This window comes from Prenolepis imparis, unplaced genomic scaffold (assembly GCF_030444845.1).
Source record: "Prenolepis imparis isolate NDT839.2.m4 unplaced genomic scaffold, iyPreImpa1.0 SCAF_12, whole genome shotgun sequence".
Lineage (NCBI taxonomy): Eukaryota > Metazoa > Arthropoda > Insecta > Hymenoptera > Formicidae > Prenolepis > Prenolepis imparis.
The window spans coordinates 12,292,203-12,302,795 of record NW_028141170.1 but is presented as its reverse complement, the minus strand read 5'-3'; the positions used below and the strand labels follow the sequence as shown (position 1 = coordinate 12,302,795).

General features: G+C 31.6%; 2 protein-coding genes across 2 annotated transcripts; one reads left to right on the top strand and one right to left on the bottom strand.

The window, feature by feature from the left end:
* Window positions 1-40: 40 nt before the first annotated feature.
* Window positions 41-1,388, bottom strand: LOC145944151 (uncharacterized). The gene is made up of 4 exons (XM_083052296.1): window positions 1,116-1,388; window positions 831-1,018; window positions 570-658; window positions 41-210 (listed from the first exon to the last, which is right to left on the bottom strand). The coding sequence occupies exons 1-3, from the start codon at window positions 1,375-1,377 to the stop codon at window positions 635-637; spliced, it is 474 nt and encodes a 157-aa protein (XP_082908422.1). The 5' UTR covers window positions 1,378-1,388; the 3' UTR covers window positions 41-210; window positions 570-634.
* Window positions 1,389-3,838: 2,450 nt separating this feature from the next.
* Window positions 3,839-9,085, top strand: LOC145943989 (uncharacterized). The gene is made up of 5 exons (XM_083051921.1): window positions 3,839-3,968; window positions 4,048-4,932; window positions 7,072-7,438; window positions 7,525-7,830; window positions 9,076-9,085. The coding sequence occupies exons 1-5, from the start codon at window positions 3,839-3,841 to the stop codon at window positions 9,083-9,085; spliced, it is 1,698 nt and encodes a 565-aa protein (XP_082908047.1).
* The last annotated feature ends 1,508 nt before the right edge of the window (window positions 9,086-10,593 follow it).

Sequence of the window (10,593 nt, the reverse complement as noted above, 5' to 3'; positions counted from 1 at the left end):
CCGACTATGTATTACCTGCGCTGTATATACATATATATTATACAATAATATTATAAAATATATTACGTCTCATTGTTTATTTTGCAATATTACCTGTAGATTCAATAAATTGATCATTTTCTCTGTGGCTGACAGTCATAGTTTGTAATCGGTTATGATTTCTTCGATTAGGAGTTCTTTGAATAGACTGTTGATTTTGTAAAGACATATCTATAAATACACATACATACATATATATGGTGTGTGTGTGTGTATACATATATATGGTGTGTGTATACATGTGTGTGTGTGTGTGTGTGTGTGTGTGTGTGTGTGTGTGTGTGTGTGTGTGTGTGTGTGAGTGTGTGAGTGTGTGGGTGTGTGTGTGGGTGTGTGTGTGGGTGTGTGGGTGTGTGGGTGTGTGGGTGTGTGTGGGTGTGAGTGGGTGTGAGTGGGGGTGGGGGGAGAGGGGGAGAGAGAGAGAGAGAGAGAGAGAGAGAGAGGGAGAGGGAGGATTATGCTAACCTGATATGTATAACATATATATAATCTTTGTTATAAATAAATAATAATCTATAATCTGTACTTACTGAATAATCTATACTAAATAATAATCTATATTTACTGAAAGTTTCATCTGAGAGCAAACTTTCATCTATTTCAGCATCATCATCAATGTCTACAAAGAATTAAGAATTATAAAAAATTAATAAGAGAGAGTATATACAACTAAAATATTATAATAAATTATAATTTGATATATACAATTGTTTTATTATACAAAATAGAATAAGACAATATGTTTTCAAAAATTATAAAATATTCAAAACTAGTTTTAAAAAAATTAATACCTTCCAACATTTTTGGTTGTTCATATTATTGAACAGAACGATAGAACCATTCATGAGAGAATTCTGTCCTTCTACAATTTGTGCATTTCTTTGGTTATTGAATCGCGTAGAGGGTCGTCTTGGACGCACATTGTTTTGTAGTCGATGATAATCAAGTTCTTGATTTGATATAAGTTCTTCTAAATAATCTGTAAAACCATATTTAGAAATTTCCATAAATAAAAGAAAATTAAATGCAGACTTGTGTTCAAATGTGATTATTCGAGACTTTTGCACAATATTTACTTAAAAATATCCACAAAGATGGACAATGTGTACCAATTTTTTGTGTCGCAACATGGTGGAAACTTTCAACTAAATTATTGGTACGGAGAGGACATTTAAAAACAGACACTTTAGATGCTATAGGTAACCAAATAGTACGTAAGTAAGCCATGAAGAGTAAGATATCAGGATGAGTTGTAGAAACATTATCAGCAATAGTTTGCATAATGTTCACTGATTCGTGGAATAAATTACTTGGTGCTAATGCCATTGATATAGCCATAAACAATACATCACGAGGTACACTATTCAGTTGTAATCTTCGCCATTTCCTATAAAGACTCTAAAACAGTAATAACATTTTAATAGTATAGTGACACTGTTTATTGAATTCTATTTATTGAATTTATTGAGTGTATTATTTATAGATATATTATTGTTTAAGTTGTCTTAATTCATATCAGAATTCACATCAAAATTGTAAGTCTATATGTGAAAGAATAGGTTTCCTAATAAAAAATTGGAGAAAAATTGAAGATATAAATATTATTGTGCATTGTGTGATCAAAATATATATTGGAAAAATATATAAACATTAAAGTACTCAATAAAATATTATGTAGACTATTTTAAATATCAAAGAAAAAGTGGCAGAAAAAATTTTCAGTAAAATTAAAAGAAAGTGGCTCTTACTAAAACTCATTCTTTATTATAGGTTATGAGTCCTTTACTGATTAACCTCGCAATAATTTGCAAACAAAACATAAAAATTAAATACAATGAGAAGAAGAGTACTGAAAAGACTGTGAAATTTCAAAGATTAAGTGTGTTAAAATAAAAATCAAATTTTTTCATCCGCCTTATTTGTGCATGCGGATTTGGGTGCACATCGACCGTCAAACATTTAAAATTCTATTAACGATTCAAGACATTTGATCTTTCTTTTTATTGCTCAAATCGTACTTACCTTGACAATACTTATTCCAAGAAGAAAAAGAAAGTTCGAATCAAAGTTCCGTAAATTCGGTCACTCATCAACTATTGAGTAAAAAGAAATAGGCGGGAGTAAATCACTGACGGAAGTCATGGCAGCATTCACTTTTTTTACGTATCAACGCCACCTGCAGCCACTTGTATTGTTTGTTATTTTGCGCACAATCATTATATAATTTTATCTGATCATGTATTTATGCTTTCTAGTTGAAAATAGCAATTTTACTATTCATTATATGTATAGTTGGCAAATAATTGGCTGATGCCCGTAAGTTTATAACAGCCGAAGATACTCGAGTCATTCCGAACGATCACGGAACGTTCAGGCGACATACGAGATATCTTATATCTTCAGGCGGCTTCGCCGTTCGGCGATTTTCGTTTGGTTGGTTCAGGGAACGCACGATTACGCGCACTCCAAACGAAAATTCGTTTACCAAACGTTCGCCCGTCGTTTGTGTGCTGGTGGGGAAGTAATAATATATGTTAGTGAATTTGTTGCAACTGCTTTATTAAAAGAATTGAAATGTGGCATTTGCTCGTTTGCATTAATGGTTTTAAAAAAGATTTTAAGGATACATTTTTAGCTTTCAAAAATAAAAATTTTGAAACATTTCATAATTTAAATCATATTAAAAAAGAAAATATATTAATTTTGTTACTTATTTCTTCTTACTAATACTTCTTTAATTAAGAATATTAATGATACAAATAAAAACTGTAATGAAAATTGTGATTTTCAGGAAGAATCCAGTAATGATCAAAACTTTAATTTTAGTGAAAGTAAACCAAAATTTCAATTAACGTATCCTAATGACGATTTAATAACTATATGTATAGAAATAGAAATAAATAATATAAGATCACATTTACATTTTTTAATAATAAACTTACAAAAATATTATTTTGTTTTAAAATTTGTAAAACTTTACTAAAAATTGCGTTATTATCAACATTATAATTGAACATTATTAACTGGAGTTCATTGAAATATTGATTAAAATCAAATAATCTTCTAAAATTAAATTAAAAATACAAAAAATATATATCAAGAGACACGGTAGTGTCTCGCGCCAAGACCACGCGTAGCGAGCCTATGCGCAGCAACCGCGAGGCACTCCGTGCTTCTTTTCCAGCTAGGTGACACAGTGCGACACAGTGCGACACACTCAAACACTGTGCATGAATGTTTGTTGGAACGCAAAACTCGACCATTGCGGACTACATTAATATTTTCACTAGAATTTTTCACTAGGATAATTTTAAAGTGTAAAAGCAATAAAATAAGGTAATGATAAAAACAAAAACTAATGCTGATATAAAAGGTTATTAGTATTAAAGTATTACAATAACAATTTACACGGATAGTTTTAAAAAATATTATTCAAATATACATTCAAATGTTAATGATCATTGGATAGTTTTAAAAAATATTCAAATATACAATCAAATGTTAATGATCATTTTTCTGCAAACGAGATAATTTGTTTGATACATTCCTACGAATACAATTCTGGATACAGCCGAATATACTCTATTTTATAATTTATCAATTTTCCAGATTATAATAGAATATTCTTGTTTTATAGATGGACAACGATGATATTATTTGTCAACTTGCTGAAACATATTTTAGCAGCAGTAGCAGTTCAATAGACAGTGCTATGAGTGAAAAAAGCAATACAGAAGACAGTGCGAGTTCATCTAGTGATGATGGTGAAGAGGACGAGGACTTATTATTATTCCCACTGATGCTTCACTTGACAAGTGATGAATGGAGACAGCGCGTTAAAAATTATCTTCAGATTATTGATTCTTGGACTGATGTAAAATATAAACAACATTTACGATTAAATCAGTGCACTGCATCAAAACTAATTGGTAATATATACATTGTGCATTAGTGTTTGACAGCTCTACAAATACAATGGTATTAACAGTGATATCATTTTATTTTTAGATGAATTGGAGTTATCCGGTTTTATACCCTCACATTCTTTTGGAGTCAAACCTATATCTGCAAAGTTAAGTTTTCTACTATTTTTATGGTATATCGCAAACACTGAACCATTGCGAACTATGTCAGACAAATTTGATGTATCCATTTCTTCTGTATTTCGAGTTCTACGGCGAGTAGTAACTTGGCTTTTAACAAAATTTAATTCAATAATCAAATGGCCACAGGGCCTTGAAGCTATAGCTGTAAGTGAAAGATTTTCGTCAAAGAAAGGTATTCCAAAAATCTTAGGAGCCATTGATGGAACACATATACGAATAGAAAAGCCTTTAGACCGTGCACGAGACTATTGCAATCGAAAAAAATTTTTCTCAATCTCTTTGCAAGCAGTTGCAGATGCAGATATGCGGTTTATCAATGTGTATTGTGGTGACCCCGGTTCCCTTCATGATGCTCGTATTCTCAGAAGATCTGAGCTATTTCATGAAGCATCTATGAATCAAGAACTATTATTTCCCGATAAGACATTTTTGTTAGGCGATTCGGCATATCCGTTGTTACCTTGGTTTGTTCCTCCATTTCGAGACAATGGACATTTTACTCCTCAACAAGTAGAGTTCAATTATATTCATTCTTCAACGCGAATGGCAATTGAACGAGCATTCGGTCAATTGAAAGGACGATTTCGCCGTATTAAGTTTTTCACTGAATATCGTGACTTACCTATTGTCATTAACACTGTAATTGCAGCATGTATATTACATAATTACTGTATTGAGAAAAATGATATATACGATTTTCCAGAAGCTTTGAATGATTGTACCAGTGTAATTACTAATAATGATATTGAACAAGAAGCAATAGATAATAGAACAGTTGGGATGGACCGTAGAACTGAATTATTTTATGAATTATTTCCTAATTGAATACCGACTAACAATGATTTTACTCTTTTTGTTATTTGCTATTTTTTTTAAATTATGTGATTAAGTTTCATTATAATATACATATAATTAATAATTAATAATTAATAATTAATAATTTGCTATAAACTCTTTATGCGATATGAATGACTTGATACTCATATCAAGTAGTATTTTTGAACTAATCAGCTAATAAACTAATTTACTACTTACTATTTACTTTTTAATACGCGTATAAAATTATCTGTGTAAACTAGGCCATAATGTTATGTAACAAGTGAATTAATTTGTATGTCTGTATATAGTTCAATAAATTTATTTCTTTCCTCAAAATTAACGCTTATTTAGTTATAATATTAAAACAATACCATGACAATCACAAAATATATGTTAATATATTTTACTATTATATATATATTATAAAAGTAGAATTTTTTTAAGGAACAACATTTCTTACAACTATAAAAATTATTATGGTTTTATAGAGATCAGAATACATGATAGGCTGGATTCCATAAAACACACGCGTGCATGATCTATAGTACACGTAACGTGTATTATAGATACATGTCCGCATATTGCGTTTTACAGAATCCAGTTAAAGTAAGCTTACATCTAATGACTTTGTTCGTAATTTTCATAAAATTTTATAATCGTAATTTCACAAACATAAAACATAAGTCATAAAACATTTTAACATTTACAAAACAAATAATAAGAAATAAAATAATTATATTAAGAAACTTGGCAGGATTTTCATTGTTAGGAGCAACTACCGTCTTTATCACATCTTCAATCTGACTCTTCTGACACGTCAATGTTTCTGTTTTCCTTTTTTTCTATAAATTTTTTTAAAAGTTTGTATTTCAGTCTTTCGATTTCCATTATGTCAGCATGTCTTTTTCTTTTTTCGCTCATTTTATTCATATTAATATCATGCCTTTGTTCCATTTCTTTTTCTTTCATAATCATATGTCTCTTTTTCAATTTTAAAGCTTCTTTTTTACTTTCAATCAATTCTTTGTTTTTTTCTTCTTTATTTTTATCACGTTCTTCTTTTAATTGCAAGTGTTTCAACCACTGTTTCTCTAATTCTATTTTTGTTTTAGCGATGTTACTTCCAGTGCCATGGGTTGTGGGTGTTTTCTTCTCCTCAGTGTTGTGACTATTGTTAGAAGACTCTATTGTAGCCAAACTTTTCATTGCTGATTGTTCATTCACTTTTCGAGAATCGCGATAAAACTTTTTCACTGGCTGTGACGTAGAAGGTTCCACTTTTTCTAAACCTACTTTTGATACAGTATATCCTGTGGTTGTTATATTGCCCTTTTTCCCAAAAAGTCATCCATTACCTGGAACCATTCGAATTCCATAGTTCCTCTCCCCGATTTCGAGTTATTGTCAATGACTTCTTTGTATCGTTTCAATAGTGCATTAATCTTCCAACGAACTTGTTGATCGGTCACCTGCAATAATGAAGTAAGTTGAAAATTTTATGCAATAATTTCAATTTTAACAATACCTGATGTTTATAATATAAAAATAAGTGTATTTTACAATAAAATTTTATTCCATCTTATAGCAAAAATTTTAAAGATCTTTAATATATGCATATTGTATTAAGATGAAATCCACCTGAATACCATGTTCGAGCAAGCCCATGGAAATTGTAGACCATATTTTGGTCTTCTTTTTAGGATGATCAATGTTTTCTATATTTGCTTCATATAAAGCTAGTAATGCAAGTGCTGCACGTTTGTCCCAAATAGCTTCTAAAAAATATAAGACATGATATGATATATAAGATATGATATAAGATATGATATATGATATAAGATATGACATACACCTCGTATATCATTATTCTTTTTATGATACGAGGGTTGTCTGAAAAGTTTCCGACCTCAACATGAAGATGGCAGCAGTCGTAAACAAAAGTTGGGGAATGTGTTTGCGCATGCTTTGAAAGGTACTCACCAAAATTTCAGCCATTTTGGACGCGCAGTTGTTGTTTGACAATCATTTGAGTGAGTCGATGTGAGTGTTTTTGTGAAAATGGAAAAAATCGAGTATCGAGCTGTCATTAAATATTTGTTTTTGAAAGGCAATACGCCTACGCAAATCAAAGACGAGTTGGACGCTGTGTACGGGGACTCTGCACCATCATTTACCACCGTGAAATTTTGGGCTGCTGAATTTAAACGTGGCCGTACCAGCTTGGGTGACGATGAACGTTCGGGACGTCCAAAAACTGCAACCACTGACGATAATATCACTCAAGTTCACCAAATGGTGCTAGACAACCGTCGAATTAAAGTTAGAGAGATAGCAGAGGCTATGAACATGTCCGAAGAACGTGTTTGTCACATATTGAATCAAGATTTAGGCATGAGAAAGCTGTCCGCGCGTTGGGTGCCGCGTTTGCTCACTTTGGACCAAAAACGTGTTCGAATGAACATTTCCAACGCTCTGTTGGCGCAGTTTAGGCGCAATAAATCAGAGTTTTGGCGCCGATTAATTACTGTAGATGAAACTTGGATACACCATTATACTCCAGAAACAAAAACACAATCAAAACAGTGGACTGCGAAGGGGGAATCGGCTCCAAAAAAGCAAAGGTTGTTCCTTCGGCTGGGAAAGTGATGGCAACTGTTTTCTGGGATAGTCATGGAGTTATCTTAATCGATTATCTTCAAAAAGGAAAAACCATTACAGGAGCATACTACGCATCAGTACTTGACAAGCTGAAGGCAGAAATTGCGAAAAAACGGCCACATTTGCAGAAAAAAAAAATTTTGTTTCACCAAGACAATGCGCCGTCTCACACCTCAGCGGTTGCCATGGCGAAAATCCACGAATTACGGTTTGAACTGCTTGACCACCTTCCTTACTCACCAGATCTAGCCCCAAGCGACTTTTTTTGTTCCCTAAGCTAAAAGTTGCGCTCGGAGGACAGAGATTTTCGTCGAATGAGGAGGCCATCACCTTCGTAAACAACTATTTTGCAGAGAAAGACGCCGAGTACTATTTGGACGGGTTGAAGAGATGGGAGCATCGCTAGGAGAAGTGTATAGACTTACAAGGAGACTATGTAGAAAAATAAAAATTAATTTGAAGAAAAAATGTCTTGTATCTTTGTTAGGTCGGAAACTTTTCAGACAACCCTCGTAAATTTTTCATTAAACACATACGTTGTTTTGTATTCACCGGCTCAGAAGATCCTGGAGATATTTCTGGAAGAATATATTCAGCTTCCGATAAATCTTGCTTCTTATTCGCATCACAGCTATCAGATGCTGAAAAAAGAAAGTATATCGAGCCGTAAGTAATCTTTACTTTTGCAAACCATAAGTGTTTTTCCAGATACTTACATTGTTTTGCTGTAGTTGCAAAGAGAATATTATTTTTTTCCACATAAACATTCTTTCCAATAAAACATTGATGAGTCGGTACTTCGTCGAGAGTTAATACTTTCGCACAGCATGCTTACATTGAAACATGTTTAAAATCTTTTTCTTCTTCAGCTTTTTGACTTCGTCGCGCTTATTACATATCTAGATCGACACAAATTATTAATTTAGGATTGATCGAAAAAGTTCTCACTTTTAAAGATTGGCAACAATGACTAGGGAACACACTCAAACTCTACACCGATTCTGTGTCAGTTGTGCTTCGCTGTGTCGTTGTTGGAAAGCACTGTGTCTGACACTGTGCCACACAGTGTCGCCTGTGTTCCTTGCTGGAAAGCACCCCGTGTATCTATACGCGAGTCGGACTTTTGAGAGTATCTGATATTATCAGATCTCATAGAACGGCTGGACTGATCGAATTCTTGATAGGTTTAATCGATAGCTTGGGTTTCAATTATATAAAGAAAATGTCTTTATTTTTGCTCTACGTGTTATATAAACGGAGATATTACAATGCAAAGTTTGTTTTATTAAAAAATTGTTGGTTCAAGTTTTGGTCATCGACGTCGTCGATCTTCTCAATGCGCATGTGCGTGACAAAATGTACTGTTCGAGCAGTCAATATGGCCGCGTTCAGCAGAAAAAGCAGTTTTGCAACTGTTGTAAAATTCGTGAATCTGATTGGTGTATTCTCTTAGGTTCAGCTAAGATGAAGAGAATATACCAATCAGATTCACGAATTTTACAACAGTTGCAAAGCAGCTTTTTCTGCTGAACGCGGCCAATAATGTTAGATTGTGTTGATGTCGCGCCTTGATCTCCTTAAATGTTAGATTATTATTAGGTTATCTGTCAGTTTTGACGCGCGTAGGTCAGTTTTGATCACACGCGTAGGTTAAATTTATTAATTTGATAATTGGAGAAGAATAAATAAAAAATTCATTGTAATCGTATAAAAAAATTGTTCATATAAAATAAGGAAGTGAATAAAAGTTAATAATGTAAAGAAAAAGTCATAAAAATTTGATAATTTATATAGCACTATTATACGTGCTATAAGCTATTAAAAATGCTTATTAGCTTTTATTCATTTCTTTATTTTATACCAACAATTACATACTTATGAAAAAATAGTAAAATGGTAGTAAAACAGGAAAGTTGTGAAAAAAATATATATTATATATATGTGCTATTGCATTTTACATGTATTTCACATATGTATACAGTATAGTATTGCAAACTGTAGATTCTGCTAATTTTTCATAATATATATATTTATATATTTGCAATTACTTTCTTGTTACGCTACTATCCTACTATTTCTTTCGTATTGTAATAAGTTGTTAACATGATAGCGTAACAAAAGTAGTTATTGTAATGAAAGAAATAATAGGACTGTAGCGTAACAAAGTAGAAATATATATTTATGAAAGAAATAGTAGAATTTTGCAATATATATTACATACATGTGATATGCAATATAACATATATGTGATATATTTCTTCCATAATAATTGTTACTTTCCTATTGCGCTACCATCCTACTATTATTTCTTTTATAATATATAATTGTTGATAAAATAAGAAAGTAAAGCTAATAATGATAAATAATATAAAGAAATAAGTCATAAAAATTTGAGAACTCATAGCATTATTATGAATGCTCTGAGTTGTTAAAAATTCATATTTTTTATGACTTCTTTTTACGTTATTTATTATATATTAGCTTTTATTAAATCTTATTTTATATCAATAATTACATACTTATGAAGAAATGCGGTTGTTATTAAGAAAAAAATATAGTATATCACATATATATATGTGGTATGAGTATTTGAAAATCAGAAATTCTCTAAAGTGAATCTCATGCTTTATCTATCTGCTCCCTCTTACCACAAGATATATTCTAGCTATGTTCTCTTATATAACTATTAGTACAGAAAATTTATAATATATTATTAGACCTCATCATCGTTTTCATTATGGGGTAACACTATATTGAACAAATATATGCGATTAATAAGTTTTGTTTTAAATTGAAAGAGAACGCCACGGATTGTTATGGAAAGTTAAAAAAAAATTTGATTATGCTTTTTCACGTGCTTAGGTTTTTACTAGCGCGCGGTTCATCTTCAAGGTTTATTTTCAACTGTTTCGCAGTTTTCCAAAATTATTTGTTGTAACCGAAAAACTTGAACACATGATAAAACATGATC

Excerpts from the sequence above, each read along its gene's own strand:
- LOC145944151 (XM_083052296.1), bottom strand. The coding sequence starts at position 1,377 with ATGGCTATATCAATGGCATTAGCACCAAGTAATTTATTCCACGAATCA. Across the intron at positions 1,019-1,115 it reads ATCTTTGTGGATATTTTTAA|ATTATTTAGAAGAACTTATA; the intron begins GTAAATATTGTG and ends ATGGTTTTACAG. Across the intron at positions 659-830 it reads ACAACCAAAAATGTTGGAAG|ACATTGATGATGATGCTGAA; the intron begins GTATTAATTTTT and ends AATTCTTTGTAG.
- LOC145943989 (XM_083051921.1), top strand. The coding sequence starts at position 3,839 with ATGCTTCACTTGACAAGTGATGAATGGAGACAGCGCGTTAAAAATTAT. Across the intron at positions 3,969-4,047 it reads CACTGCATCAAAACTAATTG|ATGAATTGGAGTTATCCGGT; the intron begins GTAATATATACA and ends TTTTATTTTTAG. Across the intron at positions 7,439-7,524 it reads ATGAACATTTCCAACGCTCT|AAACAAAAACACAATCAAAA; the intron begins GTTGGCGCAGTT and ends ATTATACTCCAG.